Raw genomic sequence first — 26280 nt, forward strand, 5'->3', positions numbered from 1 at the left:
TTGCTGCCAAGGTAGACATTTATCTACTGCAGCTAGATGGTACGTGGTGGTTCACCTAGCTCCGGCGCAGTTCGGTGGCACCCTGCCCTTAATATTTATTTATGCGGATTCTCACCATGTGACTGGTGTTTGCAGGGACAACGCCAGTTTTGAGTTGATCTGGCAGGCACAAAGGTAGTATATACTAGAAGGCTATGCTAAGATGATTTAATGCCTCGGCATGCGGTGTCTGCACGAGATCTTCTGGCCGATTGCCCAGAATGCAACAGGGCTCTCTCTTGCATACTGCATGCTCTAGAAACTTCTGTGAAAAGTTATATAAGCAGTGTCATTATAAAGTTTTCAGCATCTGAGAAGGTGGATTTCTGAGCAGCCTGGCACCTAGCTACCCTGTAATTCAAAGCTGCGTTCTGGCCTAACATGTACTAGAACCTGCACAGTAAGTCGCTAAATTCCGACCTGCTTACCTAAAACAACAGCAATTCAGATTCCTGCTGACTTTGTATTACATGAAAATTGGGCACCCTTGGCACATGCTAGCCTCTTTCTGCATGTGCTCCAAACAATGTTGCCATTTTTTCTTGTAAGCCATTCTGCTAAAACGTCAAATTCGTTATATGTATCTGCAAATCCACAACGAGAACTTTCAAGTGTCGATGGTGATAGTGACACGGTACCACTGCAAATACAGTAGGCTTCCGTTAATTCGACTCTGGTTAATACAATTTTTCGGTTAATCCGATCCCGACCGAAGGGCCTGGCTGGTGCCCATGCATGTCGATGGGATCAAACTTCCATTATTTCAATCTAAAAAATTGGCCTTCGCCAAATAATTCAAACTCGACAGGCCAGCTTTGCCGCAATACAGCCGTGTTATGCGATGAAGCATACCAAGAATGAAAAGAGTCCACTGTCATGGGACATAGTACACGCTTCTTAATTATACAGGCACGCAAGCGCCGTCTGCGGTGACAGTACAAGCATCTAGATGCCTAATAAGCATAGTGGCTGCCATTAAGGGCTGTTTCTGACGCTGCTGTGGCGATTTCAGCCACGGCAGTCTCACATACGAGACTTAACGGGGCCTAGTATGCGTTCCTTAATTATAGGCGCGTGCACGCGCCGTCTACGTTTCAGGATCTATGTTTCAGAAAAGCTAGCGAAAAGGAAGGTGGTAAGATGAAAAAAACTCGAAAAGTCAAGTGGACGTGTAAAGCCAACAAAAGAGCGAGGGTCTATCTAAAACTCTGAAGGTCTGCCAGTAAACTTATTAGACGTCTCGGTGCTCGTAGTGTGACCGAAGACGGCGCATATGCGTGTGTAAATTAAGGAACACGTGCCATGTCCCGTAACAGTGGCACCTTTCCTCGCTCAATATGCTTCACTGCATAACATGGCTGTATTGCGGCGAAGCTAACTTCAGAGGCAAATATTGCCAAGTGAATCAACTTGTTGTGGAGTTTTTTTCTACCTTTTGCTTAATTCGACCAGTTTCGTCAGTCCCACCAGGAAAGAATTAACGGAAGTCGACTGTACTGGAAGGCACATCAAAGATGGCCACACTTTTTATGCTGTGACGGTTACATCGAGAAGCACAGTGCTTAATAATGACTTCTTGAAAGACACTCATTTAATGAATAAAATGCGCCAAAGTTTTATGAAGCATTTCATTGCGAAATGTTTGTTATCAAAGACAGGTATTACCTGCAAACTGCAAAGTGGACATATCTATTTCTTGCAGATTGTTGGCTGCACCTATTTGTTTAGCACAGGCTTGAGTTCAAGAAACCAACAGAGGTGTAAAAGATGCCATGTGCAACTGAAAAACAAGGTGGTAACCCACCGAGAAAAAGTGCTTGCAAATGATTACTGGTGCAAAGTGGAAGGCTCTGGATTAATTTTGACCAACTGGGATTCTTTAACGTACATAGTTTGCTCGATACATAAGTGATCTTGTATTCCACTTCCATTAAAATATGATCACAGCAGCCGGGAATCAAACTCGTGACCCTACGCTCACCAGTAGAACCCCACAGCTGCTAACCTCTCTTACAAAATGAAAAATGCAGCAGGGAATTTCAAACCGGAGAAGGTGATGAGATTCTGGTATTTAAATCATAACAGTGATAAATGTTGAATAGCAAATGTGAATCCGCTGTAGCATCACGTCCGTGCTGCAGTTGTCCTTGTCCAGTGGTAAAGCAAGATCATATTTCATGATGTGAAAGTGGTATCCCGGCACCCACCAAAAGAACAAGTTTGCTCCAGGCCATCATCAAATTGTAAACCACAGCTGACTACTTGTTCAATAACCTGTGTTTACAATACTGCGAACAAGAAATCTGTTGACTCTCAAATGTCAAGCTTCGTTTTTTTAAATTGGCCAGTCATCTGTTGTATTAATGATGCTTCTAGTCAACCATACAATGTTTTGTCAAACACTTGATTACATCAACTGGCTTCTGTTAACTTAAGGCCTGCCCATTCATCCTGTTGCTGGATTCAATTTTGTTCAAAACTCTCTGTGGGTTGGCATACATCACCACGCTCTAAAAAGCAAACTGGCTTGGCTTTTAATACAAAATGTCTGTTAATGCAAATGAAAGTTGGCACCAGATATCGTACAGCTGTGAGCTGCATCACAGATAGATAATGCACTTTGGGACCAGCACTAAGGTACAAGGGACAACAATGGAAAAACAGGACAAATGCTTTATACCTCTACAGAGCAAGGCCACTGCACTGATGCATACATTAACTATACACACACATCTCCCAGGACCTTCAATCACACCAGTTTCCAACTTTTATAAGCCTTCTAAGTTTTGTAGAGGTTTCCAATACACTTCTGCATTAATGCTAAGGCACTCTATGCTGCTTTCCATTAACTTATACTATTCTATTCCAAGAGGAAGGTTAATTGGCATGAACAGCAGATGTCGCAAAGTAGCATATACAGACTGAACAGCACAGCTGTTGATTATAATGAATGAGTGTACTGCTTATTAACATTTGTGCAGCACAGTCCGCTGTTAAAGGCGACGTTTGTAGTTTGGAGCTAGAGCATGTAGTTTGAATGCTCCCAGACTGGAGAAAACATTCTAGTTGTACCTAACTTTTTCACTTTCCATTTGTACACGAAAGTACATCCCACACAAAGAAAATCTTCCACATCATATCACAAAAAGAAACTGCAATTACAGTGCCACATTAATGTTACTGCTTACGTAAGATATAAGCAGGAATGGTCACTTACCATCACTGAAGTGCACCAAAATGCTTTGTGCTGCGACTTTCACGAGACGCCATGTCACTCTGAAACAAAACTACAAAAAGTTAGTTTGTGTGCTTTTTGAATTCGGTATACTTACAATACCATGTTGTCTATTGCAGCTCCAAGCTATGTCGATCTTTATCTTATGGCTTCTGAATCCAAACTTCTTGTCTTTTGTCTTCGTACTTGATTGAAAGTTTGAGGGTACGGACGGAGAACAGTGTTGGTCAGCAAAGCTCCGCCGCAACAGCATTTTTTTTTGTTTTTTTTTTTGTTTCCTGTGTGGACCCATAAAAAACTGGCAAAAAGGTGACAAATTTGGCTATTCCACTTTTCTTTCTTTTTTTTTCTTTTCAGCACTTCATTTTTTTTTTCTCTTTGCCTCTTTTGCAGTTCAAAGATCCATACCATGCACACTGTGTCTCTGTTGTGTGTGTAATGTGTTGCATACTGGTTGCAATTTTATTTTACGCAAAAAAACTATTTACACACCTTGCCAAGCAAGAAAAAAAAGTAAGAAAACGTCATTCAGTGAAAAAGAGTAGAGCAGGACAAAAACAGCCAAGACTGGGCCAAGACAATTAATTGAACAGCAGAGATAAATTTGTTGCTTAAAGGCACTAAACACCATATTCAGCTGGGGAAAAAAAAAAAAAAAAACCTAAAGCACAGTATGATGATCACCATGCTAGGGAAAATGCATTAGCTGACCTAAACAAACACCGTCACTGCCTTCCATCATGTCAAAATGGCGCAAAGCCGACTAGCATGAAAATGAGTCTAAAGCTCTGTAACCAAGTCATAAAAAAAAAAAAAAAAAATGGAAGAGAAAAAGACTTTGAAACCTCTAAACACACCAACTGAAAAAAAAAAAAAAAAAAACTTTTTTCTTTGAAGCAGAAGAGAGAAAATTAAAGAGGTTAATGTTGCATGAAGGTGCGATAACCCTAAAACCAGATCCAAGGTAAGCATTTCCTCATTCATAACTAAGATGCCACGAGACACTAGTACCGGGTTTGGAACTGGCCCACAGAGCTTGCGAAGAACTGCATGGGAGGCCAAAGATGCCTTAGCAAATCCCATGCAGGAATGAAGGTAACTAAAGATCAAAAGGTGGCGTCAACTACAAATGGGGGAAAAAAAGAGACTGTGAAACTAGCAACATCTACGAATATGCGAGTCACAAACAAAACTAAAACGAAAACAAAGCTTTCACCATGTTGTGTAGTGGCATGTTTGGGTGTAGAACTTTTTATGCACAAGATTGTTAAAAAAAAAAAAGTGACATACAGGCAACAGGCCACAATATGTACAGAAATACATTATGAATGGAGCGCGCAAGAAAGTTGACAATAAGCGTCACAATAGAAAAAAAAAAAAAAAAAAAGATGACGGGCGAAGGTGAGGCCATCATCGTCGCCAGGAGCGAGCTTCGCTGTCTTCCTCCTCTTCATCGTCCACAAGGAGAAGGTCTTCTTCCAAGACCAGGTTTGACTGCAGACACAATGTAGTGAATAAGCGACAAAATACTGTCTACTGAAATGTAGGCCATATACAGTTCTGGTGCAATTTAAACCTTTACACTTAAAATATGGCTGTGCACAATGTAAACGTGCACTGCCACTTACAAACACAAACGCTCACTTGTAAATGTAAATGCAAATGATCAGAAAAATGTAAACATGAAACATTTACATTTATGTGAGTGGCTTGCACAGAAATTAGGAAGTGATGCGGCACTGCTGCCAGGATAAGTGTGCAGGACTTGCTTGAACATTACTTAGATAAACGTACATGCATTTAATACGAGCGATAACTTTACCGAGGTAGATGAAAGTTTGTTCAAGTGAAATTCTACAGAGTCACCGTTACGCACTATGTGTTATGTATGCTGTGCTGCTATGCAGTAGTAATCCAAGGTGGTGGTGATAATGGCCACGCATCATGCCTGGGCAACGTTGGTATGTTCTATGCACTATGTATTGTACTATTAATAATATTTGATGGCATCTAATGTTCTAAAGATCTGTACACACAAACTGCTATGAGGCACCATAGTGATGAGATCCAGATTATGACACTACATGACCACAAACACACCACTGGGGAACGTTTTATGAGAAAAAAAAAAAAAAAAACGAAAACTGTAGGACCTGTTCGTCCTTTGCTTGATCCACGCCATCAGCATTCACTAACTAGTCCTTCTTAACAACACACAGTAACATGACACTATGAATACAGATCAACATTATATACAGTACATACAGCTGGGAGCAAAATTATGTGCATCACGGCACCTGCAAAAAAAATTGTTTTTTTCTAGTACAATCGTGCAATGTGAAACGGTCTTAATATATTGTGTAGGTCAAACAGGTGCACGTAGGCTTGACTTGATTTCACTCTGCTCGCATGCTTTGGCTGGGAAAAAAATTTTAATTTTTGCCGCATCTGTGGTCCACAGACTTTTGCTTGTGACTGTGCAATCCTGCATGGAGGTCTACAGGGATTCGTGACGAAAGCATTTTCGCTTACATTCTCCACATACAGTGTAGACCGCTTATAACGGAGTCGCGAATATCTGCACTATAACCAAAGCAACAATTTTCAAGGCCCGCACATATGCAAAACATGTGCACCGAGCCACCACGCGTATGTGACAGTCGAGGAATGCGGCTAGAACGTTTGCATTCAATTTACAGTCGAATCTCGGTAGTTCAAACCAAATCACGCGGCGGCGCCTCCGACCGGCATTGCGCCGGCACCGCCATAGAGTAAAAGCTTAGGAGAGACCCCTCAATGTCGCGGGCGAGGAAAAAAAAAAAAAAAAACACTGCGGAGGAAATTTCACCCTCTCTCAAATGGCAAGGTCGCCGATTCTGCGTTGCGCCGGAACATGCGTGTACGTGCCGACGTCTCAGCCACGCTACCGTAGCCACGCATAGAAAATGGCAGTGATCCCTTCTTGCTCCTTTATGCTTCCTTTACTTTCTAGTCACGTGTTGACCTTGCACGCTGCGGCTATGGCGCAGAGGGAAGCAGCGGCGCTGTCCCAGGCCGGCCAATGCCCACTTCCCTATAACGGGAGAAAATGAAACTTCGGGGAGCCTGCGCCGGGCCGGCTGTAGCGGCGGCGGGCGCGCACGGTGACAGTCGAAAGTGAGCGAGGTACGAGGGAGGGCGAGGGGAGCCACCGAAGCGGTGGAGTTGCCGAGGCGAAATCCGCTTCCCTGCCGCCCTCCTCCGTCACATTCCACGGTCTCTGCGTGCGCCCTTCCCCTTGCCGTGCCGGCGCCGCCCGCTCCCTGAAGTTTCGTTTACTGCCGTTATTGTGAAGCGAGCGTTGGCCTGCCTTGGCAGTTTCGTGGCCCTCGCTCACTATGCGCGCCGTGATATTTCACGACTCGCACTCAAGATTCTGGTTTCAGATTCTGGTTTCACTGGCTGTTCGTTCGCACCACGTGCCCTTCTCCTCCACTTCGTCTCTCTTTCTTTCTCGAGCACTCCTTGGGGCGCCCGTTTGAGGGGAGCATTCGCCGTCTCCGCTGACTTCTGTACTCTCAGGCAGCCGCACTGTAACCGGTATTTCGTTTCCCGCAACTGCACTATAAGCGATACGTGTATACATAGAGTGCTATGGGAAAATTAATGGGAGTCTGAAAAGACAGCACTATATCCGGTCCTGCACTATAAGCGGTTACGTTATAAGTGGTCTATACTGTATAGGCAGCCTTACTATGTAGTTGGTTCTTCGCCTCATCCACACCACTCGCATGCACCTCAGCTGTATCACATGCTCTCACAAGTATTAACGAACCTGCACCCCTCACTGTCAAAGGTTGGCTTTCCTGCAAAGCTTAGTTGCCTAGTGGTTGGGCCAACTGCATTTCGCAGGGTGAATTTTATTTCTTTCTTTTTGGGAAAGAGGGGGAGTGCTCAGAAGTCTGTATCCTGCAGACGACCATTGTTACAGTGAAACAAATAATTTCACACTTGTTAAAGAAAATCCAGGTTACTGATACACACAGAATGGTTATGTAATACCTAAAATAAATAGAGATCTATGGCGTAAGCTATTCCTTAATTTGACAGCAATTCAGTGCACATCAGTTAATTGAACATTGGGATACAAATCGCTTATGACTTGCATGGTATTTTGGCACTGATGAGAGCATGAGGTGCATGCAAATTTGTGTTGCTATTGCAGTTGGCAACACTGCGACATTGTGAGATTGCTGGCACAATAAAAGGAATCTAATCTTCAGCATTTCACTAAAGAGGAGTGCTAGATAGTTTTGTACCATAAAATCATAACGTGCAAAATGAATGCTACCAGCTGCTTTTACATGCAGTTGATCAATCCTGTGACGCATGCACTCATGGATGATGCCACGCTTGCAAGCAGTCCAAACTGTTAGCTGCATCAGTTAGTTCCCACACCTCCGGATCAGGCCATTACACGCAAAGCCACTATTCATGTCGTTACTAAGATTACAGGGGTGGGACTGCCCAAAGTCACTTCGGAGAAATTTTTGGAGCAAGTAAAATTGCATTTTGGAGCAGTTTGGAGCAGACAAAATTGCACTTTGGAGCAGCTTGGAGCAGACCAAGTTTCATTTTGGAGCAGATCAAATTTCATTTTTAAGCAGTTTGGAGCAGGCCAATCTGAATTTTGGTGGAATAATGGAACATGGCAGCGCACTTCGAAACCACAACGAAACACAGAATAAACCAACACGAAGCGTGTAGCAGAAGCGTGCTTTGTAGCTATAGCGTACAAGAATATGGAAAAAAGGGTTGAGTGACGGCACAGCGCATGCTTTCCTGTAAAGCCAAAAACATTGGTGGAACTATGATAGAACTACATATTCCCACGCTGACACTCATGATGATAGCGAGAAATGTTCTCAAATCATGCAGTCCAATCGACGCGGTAACAATTTCTGGGTCACCATATGTCACCACAGACCCAGAGAGCCGCAAATCAACCCTGGGCTGGTATAACGTAAAACTATTTCAATCTGTTTTTATTGTGATTGCAATTATATAGACACTCCAGAGGCATTCCCGTCATCACCATGATGTTCCGTATAACACCAGTGGCGATAACATCGTCACCATGCACTGTATGCTGTATGTGCGAGTGAAAGCATGTGAGGGTAAGCCAATGGCTCAATTGCGCGTGCAAGGGAGGAAAGCGGAGAGGAAGCAGGCCATCTGCCATCGCGTGCAAGGCACCTGGGGGGGTTCTACTCTGGCGACTGCTGCGTATGGCGTGGCCGTGCGGGCCCCACCTTGAAAGCGATCTGTGATTAAAATTAAATTATGGGGTTTCATGTGCCAAAACCACGATCTGATTATGAGGCACGCCGTAATGGGGGACTCTGGAAAATTTGGACCACCTGGGGTTCTTTAACGTGCACCTAAATCTAAGTACACAGGTGCTTTCGCATTTCGCCCCCATCGAAATGCGGCCACGTGGCCAGGATTCGATCCCGCGACCTCGTGCTTAACAGCCCAACAACATAGCCACTAAGCAACCATGGCGGGTGAGCTGTTATGGGGACAGAGTGCGAGTGCTGAAAGCTTCGTGTGCGCTGTTTTCGTCGCTTAGTTCGCACTGAAGCAAGAGGCAGCACGAAGGTCAATTCACTTGCTGCTGCCGCCGCGCTTTCTCACTGCAGCGTTTTGACAGTGAGTTTCCGTAGTTATGGAGTGAAATGTCTTCATGTCTGCTTGTGCGCGCGTGACACCATGCTTGTTATTTAATTACCAAGTGAATGTTTACAAGTTTACGCAGCCGATAAAACTACTATCCTTACTTAGTATAGCTGTCTACTAATTTGCTATTGCAATCGATGCTTCTTCGCCTTTCGGACAAAACTGCGACTTTTCATTCCAAATCCGCTATTAGCCCTTCGTGATAGGTCAAAATGGCTCAGGCCTCACCCAAATGGGCATTAGAACAGATTGGAATAGTTTTTTTTTTGATTTTGTGTATGTTTTGATGACACGAATTTTGGGTGATACGAATATTTCACACGACCCCGCGAGATTTGTATCACCGAGATTTTACTGTACTCGATTCGGGGGTGTGTTAGAATTGGGCAAGTACTGCCAAATGAATCAGCCCTCTGTTTCAGTGTTTTTTCAGCCTAATTTTTAATTCGACCCCCTCAATAATTAGACCAATTTCGTCGATCCTGTCAGGGTCGAATTAATGGAAGTCAACCGTACCAGGAGAATACTCTATTGAAATAAAGCATGACCAACCATTGTTAAACCAGTTGCACCAGATATACTCAGCATAATGCATTTACACGAACACAGAGTCTGTGAAACACAGAGGCATGATAAAGCAATGACTAGAAGCTTCATTATCTGTCCACTTGAAAATGGTGAGCAACTGTATTGTTGTGCTCTCTGTTAAGCCTCGCATGTAACCATCACCTGCGCTGTGTACATTCTATTCATGCATGTGAAGAAAGTCTGTGAAACCAGGAGGCATCTGTTCATCTCGACGGTTGGTACAACAAAAAAACATTGCTCCTTGTGAATACGTGGAAATAGTTGAGGTATCTAACCTCATCATCTGCTGCCAAGTCATCCTGAGCCAGGTTTGACGCTGATGCAGAATCACTTGTAGAAGCTGTCCGTGAGGGCTCTTTGAACCATGCCCACTGCAACGGCCTGTTCTTGAACTCGGACCCTTGAGACACACCCTGCAAAAGTAGGAAGAAGCCGGTGTTTTTTCACCAGATACATTGTGCACGCCTTTCTAAAACACACAGCATTCTTTTGCCCACCATACAGGTGCCAATTCAGGTCTCAATTATTTTCTGCACATCTAAAATTTAGTTTCACCAAATTTCTTGTGCCTTCAGAATCATTAAAAGCATACTGCAGCAGAATGGATTCAGAATTTTCAATTCCTGAGTGAGTTTTGCCAAGTTTACAAAATGCAGACTCAATGCATGAACTCGCTGCAGGAACATCAGACATGCGAATATCAACATTCCCCTGCCCAGCATACGTAGAAGCATCAATCCCATTACTTGAAAAATGCTCGACTGTTCAAATCTGCAGAAGTGGAACCCCGATTATACAGCCTTCTTGGGACCATAGGGTGTCAGGTGCCAATCACGCTTTATTACAGATATATAGAATACCGTGAATGCCAATGCATGCCCGCCAGCATGCTAAGATTTACTTTTCTCACCTACACACTAAAAAAAAAACATTCAGCTTCTTTTGGACTTTCTTTGATCAACTCAGCAAGAGCGTTATTTCTGGTGCAAGAATGTTTGCAAGGAGGTTACCTACGGTGTTGCCTGCAAAGACGAATCTCCGAATGTTGCAGAGTCACGCGAAATCTTGCGTAAGTGATCGCATGAGGTCACAGTCAACTGTATAGCACCACATTGACAAGCTTTTTTTGGCCACTTGTGAAATAAAGTCACTTATTTTCTTGTGAATCTAATACTTAAGACTCCCTATTAATATAATATAAGACTTTTCGATGGTTCTTGGCAAGTCGGAATTATTGGCAGGCAACTGCTATATCCTCCCACTGCCTGCGTTGACTGCAGCTTCCCTGTGAGCTCCTTTGACACAGTTTCCCTAATTTGTAGCATGGATGAAACAGCTTTGACGAAACAGCACAGATCTGCACAATTGGCACAGCCTTCGCATCACTGAACAACACATTAAAAAAAAAGCTTTCCCTGAGCACACACTGTTTCAGGAATACATACTACAGTGGAACCCTGATTATGCGACTTTCAGGGGACCATGCAAAACCGTCGTATAATAAAAAAACTAAGAATATAGGCAGTGACGCTCAGTCTTGCCCCAAAAAACGGGTACAGACCGCCTGAATAAGCCAGCGGCATGAACCTGCACTGCTCCAATGAAGGTAGATTAAATTATAAAGAAATTACCGTATTTATTGATGTAACGCGTGGTATTTTTCATGATTTTCGTTGCTTGAATTAAACCCTCACGTTACAGTCGAATAACAGCAAAATTGGGCATTTTAAAACAAATGCTCTAAATCCCGCGATTTTTAGTGCTACGATGGCAACCAGTAACTTTACGTCTCGATCCAATCCATATACAAGTCGACCGAAGTCGGAACTTGTTATTGATTGTAATCGACTAGAGCGTACTAAATTGGGGGAGTGGGTCCAACGCAGGCTCCCCGCTGAAGCTTTTTTTATTGAAAAGTTGGTGGCGCCACCGTCGCTTTCTCCCAAATGAGCAGCCCCGCGCACCGGCCGGATGCTTGTCGTGTCGGAGACCCTACAGCAGCTGCATGGAGCTTTGACAGGCGGATACTCAGTGGCGGCAACACTGATATTATTCCTCACCGATCTATTGTAAACAAAATGAAAAAAGAGCAGCGGAAAGAATGCAAACGACGCAACAACGATGGAGTGTCGGGTAGACGTCAGCTACTCAGCCCGTGAGCTCGCCTCAGCTAATGAGCGCTGCCGAAACAGCTGGAGCCAACGTTTGTTGGCCGGAGATTCAGAATAAGGCAACGGCAGGCTCTGCCACAATTTCAACGTTTTTGCTTCACCCTTGCTGCTTGCCAAGGCGTCCGCTGGACCCACTCAGAATCGACGCTGTTTTTGCTGTGCTTGTGCCTGGTTACGATGCCGCAATACCCTACGGCTTTTTGCGGTTCAACTCCGTTCATTCGCGATGTTATGGTGACGCAGCGCATTCAGTAGAGAGGTTTAGCTTGTCCGGTAATCGGGTAAGCGCGGGCGGATCGGGCGTTGGGGCGTTTTGCTGGAACTGTAAACGTGAGCGGCCTGTATGGTGCTACCTCCTGGTGGCGTAGAAATCAAACAGACAAAAAACAGCTAATGTTGCAGTAACCATGTGTACTCTACTTCTCTGCTGGTGTAAATTTTCGGCGGCAACACGATTACGCCACTGCTGAACATTCACGCGCCAGCCTGCATCTGCTTAGGGCTTTTTTCATTTTTTTTTTCTCGGACGGTACCGGCGAAGGCGTCGTACGAGATGGGGTTGGCGTAAAATTGCGTCGTATAATCGATGCAATTATTTCTATGGAGGTTTTGCCGGGACAAAAACAATTCGTCGTAAAATGCGGATCGTCGCATAACCGGGGTACGTATAATCGAGGTTTCACTGTATCTTTATTAAACATGATCTATTTTTAGATGCTCAGTGGTGCATGCACACAGCCAAAATAGGATTTGGAGCAGGTTACGGAAAAAAAATAACTCCGTTTTGGAGCACTAAATCCCAAATTTGAAGCAGTTTCACAAAGAACGCTTACTCATAAAACGCCATAAAATTTACTCCGCCTAATAAACGCACCCCCCAACTTTGCATTGGATATCTAAGAAAAAAAATCACCAGCCCCTCCCGTCGAGAAAATTGGGGAAGCGAAGCTTGTGTGCGTGTTATGACCTTCGTGGTAATTTTCTTTCTTTCTCTGACTTTCATGGTAATTTTTTTCTTTCTCTCTATTTTTTGCTTTCTCTTCCTTTCTCTGACTTTTGTGGTGATTTTCTTTCTTTCTCTCTCTCTTTTGTCCCTGGTATGTGCTAATGAGCTTGGACCCTTTCTGCACTATCGCCAGGATTGGCACACCAGCACCACCACCGCCGAAACTTGAGCCTATAGAGCTTCGCTTAAAAAGTGCATTCATTACACGAGTATATACGGTAATTCATATTAGCAGCGTAAGTGAGGGCAGGGGCGCGATCGGAGATCGTTGTTTGTAAGCGAGCGTTCAGTTTCGCCGTGCACAGCCGCACCCGGCGAAATTGAACGCGCGCTCCGAACAACCACCTTGATTGCGCCCCCAACGCACTGCACGCAACTTTTCCCGCCAAAAATGTGGAAAGTACACATGCATTTCTTCGCGAGTGATTCCCTTTCGTCTTCTTTTTTTCTGACGATGTGTCGCGACATTCCAGCAGTAGTCGAAATATGCAGCGACTGTTTGACAATCTTTTGGCGTTTCGGCGGTGTACAGCGAAAATCGGCACCGTTGCATTGCAACGCGGTGCCTGTTGCTAATTTTGTGCATTGCGTCGCCTACAAAGCTCACGCCGTCAGTGCCGGGTAACTTGCTGTACTGTACAAGCAATTTTTCCGCAGAGTAATCGTACCCGCTCCGCTCGTGACCGTGTGCACGGATACGGCGAGGATCTTGTTGAGTCAACGCGGCAATGGCGAAGTGCTTTCGTGACTGCAAGCAATGCGCACTTCGTGTCTCTTCGAGATTTTACTGCATATACAACATGCCGCACCGCAACCAGCAGCAAAAATATTCTTCGGCGCCCACCACCAAACAAGCCAACATCTCGGCTGGGCATATGCTTGGATCTCGTCTGCGCTACTGGATCGGACTAGATTGGATAGCGATGTCCAAGCTGCAGGTTGCCAACACAGCCTGTTTCCCGCTAAAACTAGCGTAACCGAGAAATTTCGTAGCTGGTCGGGCATTTTGGCGCAGCGTAGCGCAATTTCAAAAACATTTATCACGGTTTTGGCGCAGCTGTTGCACCCCTGGATGCTGCACAAATTAAATTCTGGGGCTTTGCGTGCCAAAACCAGGATGATGGTAGTTATGAGGCACGCTGTAGTGGGGGACTCCAGATTAGGTTGGACCATCTGGAGTTCTTTAACGTGCACCCAATGCACGGCACACAGGCGTTTTTGGATTTCAACCCCATCGAAATGTGGCCGCGCATTTCAATGGGGGCCCGCGGCCGGGATTTGATCCCACGACCTCATGCTTAGCAGCGCAACAATAAAGCCCCTAAGAAACCACGGTGGGTATGCCGCACACAAGCAGCCACAAATTTGGCACAGCAAATACTGACAAGCAACACATTGATCAGTAACTTATTCAGCAACATTGGTGTTGCCTATGTCACCTGCTTTAGGAACTTGTCTGTATAAACGTGCTGGAAGCAAGTACTCCTCTTGCATCCTTTCACTATCGAAAGTTTGGGGACCGACGAGTGAAACTTTTTTGCAAACAAAATAATTTTTTATGAACCTCGCTACAACATTAGTAAAATCATAAAACAAGCCCGAATTCGTAAACATAAAAAAAAATTCGGGCGGGTTGACAGGTATAATTTTATGCATATATTAGTAAGACTGTTCATGTTAAATTATTTATAAATGAATAATTTAAAACAAAGTTCTTACCAGCTCAGCATCCTTTCGTGTCTTGAATGTAATTACAAGACCGGAATTGAGAAGCTCGACGCCTTCCACCTCACCAAATTGCTGCAAACAGTAAGGAAAAAAAAAAAATATATATATCCATGTTGATATTTATACAGAAGCAAATTGAATGTGGAACATCGTACACAGTTTAGACCATGGCTGATAAACATGCTTTATAGAAAGAGTGAAGATGGTAAGACATCAAAGCTGTGACTGACAGCTTATCTACGCAAAACTTATGTTTTATGTCAACAGATGACTGGTGGACAGCAGTGCTTTCTAGTAATCAAGAACTGATTTTGACTGACTATTCCAATAAAAAGCTCCAAAGCAGTAGGACATTTACAGTCCACCAACCTTATAATGAAATAAGTTAAATGCACCAATGAAGATGACAAAGCAACTAAAATTCCCACAGAAACCCGTGCATTTAAGACGTTTCAAGAAAGCAATAAGCTCCCATAGGAGGATATAACGAACATTTTCTTCAAGTTCATAATAATGATCTACTGATCATTTGTGCTGATTAAGCCAAAATTTGGCATTCATTACATTGCCATGAACTTGCCTGATGAAACAGTTTTAAAACTTGTGCGAGCTGTCGGCTACCTGGCAACGTGCCTACCACTCTAGTTTTGCACGCAGCACCCACAGAATCCTGCACTCTATGCACGTGAAGCTCTGCACCTTGGTTGAGTGTCGTTTCACTATCCCACTGAATTCCAGAGTAAAATGGGAAAATTCAAGAGTGCGGCTTGTAGTATGCGCTGTGTCATCTAAACCATAATTGTGGCCATGATAAACTGTTACACATGTGCTGTGAATGTGTTTGCTGTTTCGTGTCCTGCTCTTTTTTTCTCATCGATCACTCAGCTTAGCTGAACTTCGTGAGCATGCTGATAGAGCACTTCAACACTCTGCTTTCGTACACCACTCATTGCTGGACACCGGTGTAAAGATATTGCTTCTTTGTCATTTAGAGCATTCCCACTTTCCCCCTTCAACTATGCCTTGAGGCACCTCTTTAATTGATTTTTCTGATTGTGATCTGATTCATCTTCATTCTGTCTGTTAGCACTGCTTATCACCGTTCATCATGTTGGACCAACTTACCACATGCCACACAGATTTTAAATCTTGCTTCTACCATGTGGATTCTTCTCAGACTACAGTAAGTGTGACATGCCAATACTTAGTTAATTTGAAGCTGCAATACAAAATTAGCGACAACTGAAAAACCTATTGTAGTTTCTTAAATTTTAGAAGCATTTTGGGGAATGCAGAGAATATTAGATCAAGGTTAAACTGCATGTCAATAGCATACCTGCCAACCTCAAGACTTGCAAATTCGTAAACTCGCGACCGGGGGGCGGGGGGGGGGGGGCGGGCGTGCACGGGAATTCTGCCGAGGGGTACGACTTCAAACACACTTGGAAGTACTGATAGTATCTAGTGCTGACGAGGCTTCGAGCACTTCGCAGCCTCTACGGCTACAAAACACCGGAGTGCCGGAGTCGCACTGCGCCCGATGCAGCAGCACGTCGCAGAAAAAAAAAAAAAAAAAAAAAAAAAAAAAAAAAGCGAGGCCCACAAAACAGGTCATACAGTAAAAGTTCGTTAATTCGGATTTCACGGGACCGAAACAAATGTCCGAATTAACCGAATATCGAATTATCGAGGGTATCAAGAAAACAATAAACAAATGCTTACTACGTCAACACGCTCTTATTTGCAGTATGAATCAGCAAATTCTGTTTCTATTTTGCATAAACGCAATGCGGAAGCTGCAATTCTCGTCATCTCGCGACTGATTAGAGCTCCCCGCTGCGAAGGTTTCGCGACTTCCTTCACATTGCGGCCGCGGCGCGCGTCTTCATCTGAGACGGGCTTTTCACTAGCGCGCGCACATCCCGTTATTTTTTCGCCAATGTCGCCGGGTCGCCGCCCATCGCGATGTAGACGGTGCGCCTCTTCCTCTTCACAACCGCAATCTCTCTCTCTTCATCCTCGACAGCTTTACACTGAGTAAAAACGAAACTATTGCTTACCGCAACCGCTGTCAACGTGATCATGCACGGCGACCTTGCGGTTCTGAAGGCGCGCGGCTGACGCACGCATAGTGAAACCGAAACTACCGTTTGCTGCAACTGCGGACGAAACCGCTGTCGATATCGACGCGATCATGCATGGCGACTACCGAGTTATGAAGGCACACGGCCGACGTGCGTACCGAGTCAAAACGAAACTACTGTTTGCCACAACCGCAGCGGACGGAATCGCGGCAGCTATCAAGACGATCATGGTTGGTAACTACGCAGTCATGAAGGCACGCGGCCAACGCGGTGCTATGTGCGGCGGTAAACGCAAGCTAGGCACGTATAGGCACGAAGCCTTCCGGCGTTGTTGTCATTCCAGTACTCCGTCGCTTCGTTTCGGTGGACGCTAACGTTGTGTTGGCGCGGTGCATTCATGTTTCGGAGGGTGGCGTGGCTTAGAGCTATGGGCGCGGACCATTCGTGTTCGGAGGGGCGGAAGGGCAACGGGACAGAGGCGCGCGAGGCTGGCGATGCGGAGAAGGATGGAAAACAACGCGCGGCGGCGTGGAATGGCTCAGATTTCTTTTTTTTTTCTTTTGGTCTTTTCAAGGAGTTCGTATTCCATTCCCTGACGGCACGGACACTGAGTGAAAACTAGAGTGTACTAGTGAAAACGAAACTACTTTTTGCCGCAACCGCTGCGGATGAAACCGCGGCCGCTATCAACGCGATCACGGATGGCGACTACGCAGTTTTGAAGGCACGCGGCCAACGCGGTGCTATGCGCGCCGGCAAACGAAAGAATAAAAGCTTTAAAGGCTCAAATAGGCACGAAGCGTCCTGGCGTTGCTGTCATTCCCGTACGATTTGAACTCCGTCGCTTCGTTTCGGTGGACGCTAATGCCGTTATGGTAGAGTACACTCTAGTTATAGCTCGTTTGCGTCGCACATTTGCGGCGCTCCGCGCTCGCCGAGCACCAAGAGTTGTCCGAATTAACGAGAGTTTCATTGCATTAAATAATGCAAACGCCTGCCGGGACCAAAGGACGTGTCTGAATTAACGAGCTTTTACTGTACTCGCGAAAAAAGCCTAGCGAAGGTGACAGCTAGGCAAGACGACTAGCCACAGCCTCCCATACCGAAACTGTGCCTGCCGCATCGACCCGAAATCGCCGTCGTCTCTGGGGGCGCCACTTACGTACAGGTGGACCTCTATGTTGAGAGTAACGACAACCAGTGACTTCCAGCCGTCGTCAGGTAGTCCAACAATCCGATGACGAAGGCAACGTCAAAGATTGAAAAATCTCCTTACTCTGCAGACAATAAAGATTACGGCGCATACCTCCATCTCTATGCGCCCCTACGTAAGTGGCGCCCCTACCCACCAGCAACGGTGTGAATTTATTAAAAATTTAAAAAACTATTTCGCAAATATAACCATTTTTCCGTAAAAATTGAGCCAACATTCGTAAAATCGTAAGACGGGTCCAAATTCGTACATTTTACGGAAAATTCGGAAGAGTTGGCAGGTATGCAATAGAGGGTCATGCTGAACATTTCCTCACTTTTTCCTCTGGCGCCTACAACATTACATTGCCCCCACAAGCAACGGCTCCCACAGAGTAATGAAAACCAATATCAAAGGTCATGCTTTTGTGCACTGCAGGAGTTGAAAGTGATGTCATGGTGGTTTGAGAGGTTTGAGCAGGTAAGTCAGCGGGAGCTATATTTATATTGCAAAGCCAGACACTCACAGCAAAGTGTGCCTGCAGGTTCTCCTTGTCCCCTTCATCCATGCCCTGGACGAACACCTTGCGTGGCCGGTGGTCGATGACGTTGAGGCTTCTGTGCAGGGCGGCACCACCTCCCCGACCTCCTCTGAGTGCCCCCCGGCGACCCGGGGGTCCCCCTCTGCTTCCCTTCCACTGGCCACCAAGGAGACCCAAGGCACGAGCCTGGATGACAGTGGGATGCACTCTTTCAGCACATACAGTTTTCTGCCCTAATTCTTTAAAGGGACACTGAAGAGAAACACTAAATTAGTTTAGACTGAAAAAGTATTCTTTCAAAACTCCATTTTCAGTAATTTCACCATAACTGGTTGATTATTGCAAAAAAAAAAAAAAAAAAAGAAGGTCAAGGTTCAATTTTTTAATTTCGTGCCGAAACCCTAGCACCTCATTGCTCAGTAAAAGTTCACGAAACTTGACAAGTTCTATTTTATCTACTTTAGAATACAATGCAGTCCATAGTTACCTATAATAATATAACTCTGCCATAACAGACAGTGTCAAATTTATGAAGACACGGCGAGCTGGTGCAGGAACTTCAAGCTGTCTCATTTTTGATGAGGTTTGTTGCACTTGAAAGAATAAGTTAAGATCTACCGACTGTAGGCAGCTGATTTTTTTTTTATTAAGGCCATAAATTTATTTCTTTTCGAAAAATTCTTGAAAATTGAAAAATTCCAGTGAGCTCAAGTATGAAATTTACAGCTTTGTAACTCAGCAATAAAAAAAAGACAATATCCCAATTCTGTAGCCTGCACCTATCGAGACCTCTAGACCAGACAAAAGTGATGCATTATACACCACCCTAATCTGTTACTAATTTAACAGTAGGACTTCTACAAGATCCTTGTAAACATTGTGTTATTTTGTAACAATTTCATGTAAGTTGTAAACTTGTGCATCAAATTTTCCGACTTGTTTCCCTAGGTATGTCTTGAATTCATGGTAAATAAAGGTTTTGTTTTGCTGGACGTGCTTAGCCTGCTCTATCGGAAGCGGTGTGGTGCCTGATCTTTTACTACGAAGTCACGTGTATAATGAAGGATTATGGAGTTCCCAAGCGCTCCGTCATAAAGGCATTTGACTGAATAAACTTTGTCCTCTTTGAACATCCTTAACAATGCAGTTTTCAGTACTGTTATCGGTATTGTACAGCATGTTGTGTATCATAAATAATGGTTGCGATACAACGCATACACCTAAGTGTTAGCGCACACAAGTGAGTGATATATCAGACAGTGCTTTAGAACTACTATGTCCACAATCCAGTACGTCCACAATAAAAGCACATAAACAATTTTCTAAGATTTAGTCTAACCTTACATTATAAGCAAGCCCAATGCCTTTATTTTCATAGTATGAATTAGCACTTGCAATGGTATGTGCATCAGAAAAAAAAGTACAAAGAAAGAGAGAAAGGCAGAGGAGAAATGCAGAAAGTAAGCCGTTTTTTTTTTTTTTTTTGGTGAGTAACAAAAAACAAAATGTCTGATCATGGAGGTGTGCATATATGCACAATAGAGAGCATTAAAAAACATAAAGGAACCTTCAAAACCTGTTCATCTTTATCGAACTAAACAAAGGCCTCTCAATGTAAAGCTTAGTCAGTGAATCCGCCTTCGCAAAATTACAGGGGTGAACTGATCAGCATGACAACTGTGACTCACTTGTTGCCTGAGCTCTTGAACTCGCTTGCGCAATGCCGTCGTGTCGTCACCACGATGCATTTTGTTGTAAAGGTCCATCTCGGCATCAAGGAGCTCCTTCTCTGCTTGCTGGATACGGAAAAGGCGTAAAACTTTAGCTATTGCTTTCCTTGAGGCTTAAAAAATAATAAAAACTGCATTGTCTTTTTGTGGGGGAGCTACATGGCTTACACAAAAGGTGTCATGGAAACGTGTTAGCGCGCAAACAAGAAAAGAAAAAGCTGCAGTGCATGGTCTAGACTCAATTCAGTAAAACAAGTTTACTACTACATGCAGAAAGTGCTAAGAGGAGAAATAAGGGGCTTGTAGTTGAGATGCTGTATTTTACTTGAGATAATGTATTTGCATGAGAATAATTGTGCCATGAGGGGGACCCGGGAAGAGAGATATGAAACCATGATTATAGCACACTAACTATGCATATGGCTCATTAGTTGGCAATGTGACATTCACAAAATAGATTGCTTTAACGCAGCGTGATGAGTAGTCGACACAGTAAGACTATTCAAGTCGGCGCACAAGGATGAAACACTCACTGTTCGCCCAACAGGACCATGTGGCACGTCTGCTTTGAGCCCAGTTGCGGTAGAAGTCGTCATTCCTGCCTTGGGTGCCCTACTTGAAATGAGCTCGTTGGTCACCTTCTTGAAGTCGACCTGGAGCTTCTCAATCACGGGCTGTAGGGTTGCTATCGTCTGCGCAAATGAAGCCCACACTGTTGCAACTGACAGCCACTTTTCACATACTATAGTTTCATGTACAACTGGCCTCTAAAGGTTTACGGGATGCTGGATCTGCAAAAGAGCTCAATTTCCGCGAAGCGTGGGCATGCAGCCCCCAATTTAAAGTTGAAGCCCGCAGTAGTATGGGCGGCTAGTGCGCTAGTCTATGCTTTGACAGGCTACATTCTCAAATCGCACCGATATTAAACGTCCTTGTGGAACACGTACACACAAACACACGCACACACCCATAACATTCAATGATTTAACGTCCCAAAGCCGCAGCCCTGCTCACTGTCCGTCTAGTATACCTCGGTGAAGTGGGTTTCCCATTCCGCCCATTTTTAATTTCTTTTATACATGTGGGACAACAGAATTGCCGTAATAGGAAGTTCCGAACTAATTTCGACCACCTGAGGTTGTTAAACATGCAGCCAAAGCACAGCACACGGGCGTACTTTTACATTCCTCTGCATTCAGAACATGACTGCGGCAAGTTGAACCCAACGACATTGTGCTCAGAAGCAGAACACCATAACCACGCACGCACTCAACATGACGGGTCCACATATTTCCAGCCATTGCATTTTTAATGCCAATAGCATTCTGAGGATACTTCATGCACTTTCCGATGTCTGCCTGCCTGTGTCTAATGCGAGTTCCGTTTTCCCGCCAATTTGGGTTACTGGGTAGTCTATGGTCTTATGGATAGAGATGTCGCTGTGCTAAGGGAACTGGGTCTGAAACCAAACCCACTTTGTTCACTAGGCCTCTTCGTTTATCAGTCCCTGACAGTTCCGGACTGCTTGGCACTTCTACCCTACATTTGATTTTCTCGGACAGCTTGAGAATCTCCACCCACTAGTCCAAGAGGTGCCAGAATCGCATTAATTTTTCTTGGATCGGAAGTCACATACTGTCCTAGGACTCTTGGAGCTATCAGCATATTTTTGCTCAGACCAGCACAGACCAGCACAAAATCAAACAAGTCAGGAACTTGCAGTAATCTTTCATCCCATTGCCAAAGAGGGGCAATCAGTTCTCGCAATTCTCGAGAAAAGAAACGCAGGCATGGCAGCATCGTTCGCGTATACCAACGCCCGACTGTGAACAGATGTAATCGCCCCTGTGTGAGTAATAAAATGGCGAGCATCTAGCAGTGACCCTTTGAGAGATTAGAAACGAGATAAACATACAAGCGCAATGAACGGAAACAGCCCACGAGACGCAACCAAAACTAACTGCAGCGGGCCCAGGCACGCGTGAATGCACGAGTAGTCACAGAAATGCCAGCACAAAGAAGCCGTGGAATGAAAACTATGAGACTATGGAGCGGAAAAAAAAATATATATATATATATCCTTGTATCCAAACAGAGCAGTAGCACTTGCTAGAAACGATGAGTTGAAAATATGCAAACTCCCTCGCACTGTGGGAATCAATGTAAGCAAAGCTTTCTGTGCTGTTTGCATTCACTGACGGTATTTGGTGGCGACGTTGACGGCATACGAGTCATGACGTGATGTTAAATGTTACCATGCCTGCACCACTTGCATTTGTCCACGTAGTTGAAAATATGCAAACTCCCTCGCACTGTGGGAATCAATGTAAGCAAAGCTTTCTGTGCTGTTTGCATTCATTGACGGTATTTGGTGGTGACGTTGACGGCATACGACAGTCATGACGTGATGTTAAATGTTACCTTGCCTGCACCACTTGCATTTGTCCACGTAGTAAACAGAACACAGAGAGACACGTCATTCATTCACTCATTCCTTTACTGACAAGAGCCGAAATTAGCAATGCTTTCTGACGACGCATTTTCTTTCTCCAGTGTCATGCTAGGTGAATGCCACGAGCGCAGAGGGGTAAGGTTAATCCCCCTTCCTGATTGCATCGGTACAGGATCCAGGTGAACCCATTTCCTGCCTCCTCTCTCTCTACTCCCTCTGACATTCTCCCTCCTGCAATGCTCTTGTGGGGGATTACGCCTAATTACGGCGTCCAGAGGGCATTGTGGCCCGCTCTACTCAAAAGTTGTAGACGTCACCTATCTTGTCTGCTGCACCCCTGCCGTGAGCTCTCAACCCCCCCCAATACCGACGCAGTGTGCAAGGCAGCAGCAGCAGCAGCAGTGGAAAGGTCGAAGAAAGAAGCAAGGAAAGGTTCGCTTTAACATTAGCGTGTTTTCAAACATACAGACGAAGCCATAAGTGTACAGCATTGACTATTTGGGACTTTTTCATGGGCCGTATATTTCAGTCTTTGACCCCCAAAGGGTTAAATAGTGACATGGTCCCAGACGAATTCTTCTGCGCCGACGAGGCAAGGATTAAGTAAATGAAGCGCCGGACAATGACTGCTGTGAAGACAAGAAACCCTTGATCATTTAGTTATTGGAGCTCGGTCGACTTCTGTTATGTTGCCAGATTCAATGCATGCGTTGACTACTTTCGTCTATCTGTAGTGATAGCATGACAATGGTCGAAATACGAACTGACCAGATTACAGGCAAGCATATGTGCATGCAGCAACACATCAGTGATGTGATTGGCCGAGGCCGTTTTGGAGCAGCTTCTTGGAGCAGCCAAAAGTGTATTTTGGAGCAGAAAAACAAGCTTTTGGAGCATCTAAATGCATATTTCCAAGTGGAAAAATTGCCTTTGAGAGACGCAAGAGGGATTACAGAGGAGGGAGCCCAATTCAATGGGAAACGAGCACATTTTTACCGAGAATTATTTAGCTCAACATAATGTTGTGGCCCTAAAACATGAGAATCACGTGCATGATGACGAAGTAATGACGACAAAACTAGATGATGAAGCTGTAATAACAATAGTATGACCATTACAGCACCACGACGATAGTATGACCACAAACCTCTCTAATCTCTACTTTAGCTTTCCAATTTGCAAGAAGCTGGGCGCTAAAATGGCGGGAACTGTGCACATAGAAATGGAAATTTGGGGAACTCGATCACGGCGAAGCGTTAGGAGTGTGCAATGCTCGCTCGCTAAGCTACACCAGCCGAAAAAACTGCAAAATGGCAGCATTGTAATGAAGAGAAATAAGCTCAGCAGCCTGTGCAACGAGTTGCCCCCATTTGCCAAAATTTTCAGCCATTATGCACCCACAGGAAAGTCACACCAGGACAAGGCTTTGCTGCACCAGCAGAACGCTCGTCCATATAGTGTTATGAAAGTTGTGTGCTCTCACCTCTTAGTTTTGAAAGCGCCATTTCGGCAATGGCCAGAGCGCCACCACATTTTAAACATGTATAGCAGCCCTACTCTCGCACACCCCTTTTACGTCCTCCATGTGCACATGACGAGCATGTGTGATGAATGATGTCGTTTGTTAGATTAGTTGGTTTTTAAAATAGCAGAAAACACCTTTTGGAGGAGGTTTGGAGCGCATTATCGGAAATGTATCAGGATGTAGCAGGATTGGCCTTCTGGAGCAGTTTGGAGCAATTGGAGCAGCAATCACATCACTGCACATTGACAAACTTCGGCCATATTTTCGGACAATCACGTTTGAAGATAGTACTTTCAGTTTTGTAGCAACGGATGTGTCGTAGGTGACAGCGATCCAGGCACTGCGACAAGACTGCGTGCTTGGCACTGTTGCTTGTATGCTGTCGCTCGTAGACACCAACGTCTGGCGCTAGCCGCGCAAAATCTGGTGATAGTGATATCTCTGAAAGTGATCACCTGAGAATATGGCACACTCATTTTGGCTGCTTTTAGAAACAAGTCTCACATTCTCTGCCGAATCCAATATCTCGGACATTTAGGCGGTCCCCACCGAGACTATATTATCGGTCAGCAACTGTAAATTCTTTAACTTGCATAGGGTCTTTGTTCCGCACGTTTGTGTGATTTTAACAGCATTTTCGGGTAATATGTTTCCCCTCTATTACCGTACTTTCCGGTGTATAAGATGCGCTTTTTTCTTGAATTTTTCGTCGGTGCGTCTTATAGAATGGTGCGACTTATGTACTTTTTTTTTCCAAGGGATCGAAATCGGATTCGATGTTATGGCCACGCGAAGAGCACTGGTTGAAGTAATTGCTACGTGTTCTGTGCACGCTATCGAGGTGCCGGTTCTTTACGTGATCGAATTCCTGAGCGCTGTGCGATAGGGACGGAGCAGCAACGCAAGCGGCGTCAGGCTGACCGCGAGTCGGCCGACCCCGAATTCGTCGCATCTGCAGATCGCTGTCAAAATACGGCGCACGTCTCTGCGAAAACTACGCAGTTGCTACCAGAGTACAAACCGCCCCACCACCCCCCTCCCTCCTGTGATGTTTGCCCTCTTTCCTCCATTGTGCGCGATTCGACTCGCCGTCGGACGCTTTCACTGGCACATACAGCATAAGGCGCGCAGGGACGATGTTATCGCCCTTCGACTTTATACGGAAAATCGCGGCAACCACGACAGCAGAAATGTGCCTGGAGCGGAAATATAGGGCACCCATACGCTTGCGCGTGACCCGCGTTCACGGAAAGAAACGCCACGATTTTTTTTTAATCGCTTACCAAACGAAGAGGTGCGTCTTATACACCGGTGCGACTTATATACGTTTTTTTCCGGAAAAGCAGCCGGTTTGAGAGGGGTGCGTCTTATACAAAGGTGCGACTTATAGACCGGAAAATAACGTTTTTTTTCTTGTGGCCTATGGAAAACGTATCAGAGGGTTTCTACTGTGTGCCACACCAAAGAATGTTACGCTGACTGCTGTTTTGTCATTGTACCCAAAATAAAGTATGAAACAAGAGATCTCACCTGTTTAATTTCTTCTCGTTCTTTCTCCATTTTGCACTTTCCTAGCTTTTCGAGCAAAAGCTGCAACACACATGCAAAACATGAGTATATTAACCACAAGTGTTCGTCAAGGTGACACAGGGTTAAATGAACTTAGGGCTATATGCAACATACAGAAACTTCAGCAACTTACCTTGTACTGTTGAAGATGCTTTTCTAAAAGCTTTTGCCTTTGACTTTGTACTTCTACTTTCTTCTTGATTACCTCCTGAAAAGAATAAGTAGATCCAGATATCAGCTTTGAGACATTTAACGGCAGTTAGGTGTGGAGCTAAATCTAAACGTGTCATGAGCATTAAATATGCACACTTACACATTCAAGCCCATTCATACAATAAACAAGTAGTGTTTGGAGAAACACACACACACACACAAACACACACACACACACACACACACACACACACACACACACACACACACACACAGCTGAACTTTACAATACCGAAATCATCAGGGGAAACAAAAAAATTTCTTCGCGAAAATTTTATTTTCAACACAGATAGGGAATGCATCGCAGAACAAAGCTTTATCGTCAAAATTCTGTTAGCCTACTTTGGCAAGCCTCGTTCGAGGATATAGAACCACAGTGCTGACAGCACAATGTGCGCCCCATGAGTCAATCAGCAGTGGTGGCACTGCCATGGAGCAGTTGTCTCAGTCGGTCGCTTTCGGCGATCGTTTTGCGGTATTATGTGTAAC

At 44.8% G+C, this 26280-nt stretch overlaps 1 protein-coding gene across 2 annotated transcripts in view; it reads right to left on the reverse strand.

Annotated features, from left to right (window-relative positions):
• Window positions 1-3548: 3548 nt before the first annotated feature.
• LOC119449781 (RNA-binding protein 26-like) overlaps window positions 3549-26280 on the reverse strand; it is an 86198-nt gene continuing 63466 nt past the window's right edge. For both annotated transcript variants that reach the window (XM_037713044.2, XM_037713043.2), the window contains 8 exons: window positions 25712-25786; window positions 25540-25599; window positions 20566-20724; window positions 19991-20098; window positions 18288-18488; window positions 14477-14557; window positions 9856-9993; window positions 3549-4768 (listed from right to left, as the gene is read on the reverse strand). In XM_037713044.2, coding sequence (XP_037568972.1) covers window positions 4685-4768; window positions 9856-9993; window positions 14477-14557; window positions 18288-18488; window positions 19991-20098; window positions 20566-20724; window positions 25540-25599; window positions 25712-25786 — 906 coding nt within the window. In that variant the 3' untranslated portion in view covers window positions 3549-4684. The remainder of the gene's footprint in view (window positions 4769-9855; window positions 9994-14476; window positions 14558-18287; window positions 18489-19990; window positions 20099-20565; window positions 20725-25539; window positions 25600-25711; window positions 25787-26280) is intronic.

This window comes from Dermacentor silvarum, chromosome 4 (genome assembly GCF_013339745.2).
Source record: "Dermacentor silvarum isolate Dsil-2018 chromosome 4, BIME_Dsil_1.4, whole genome shotgun sequence".
NCBI classification, from domain to species: domain Eukaryota; kingdom Metazoa; phylum Arthropoda; class Arachnida; order Ixodida; family Ixodidae; genus Dermacentor; species Dermacentor silvarum.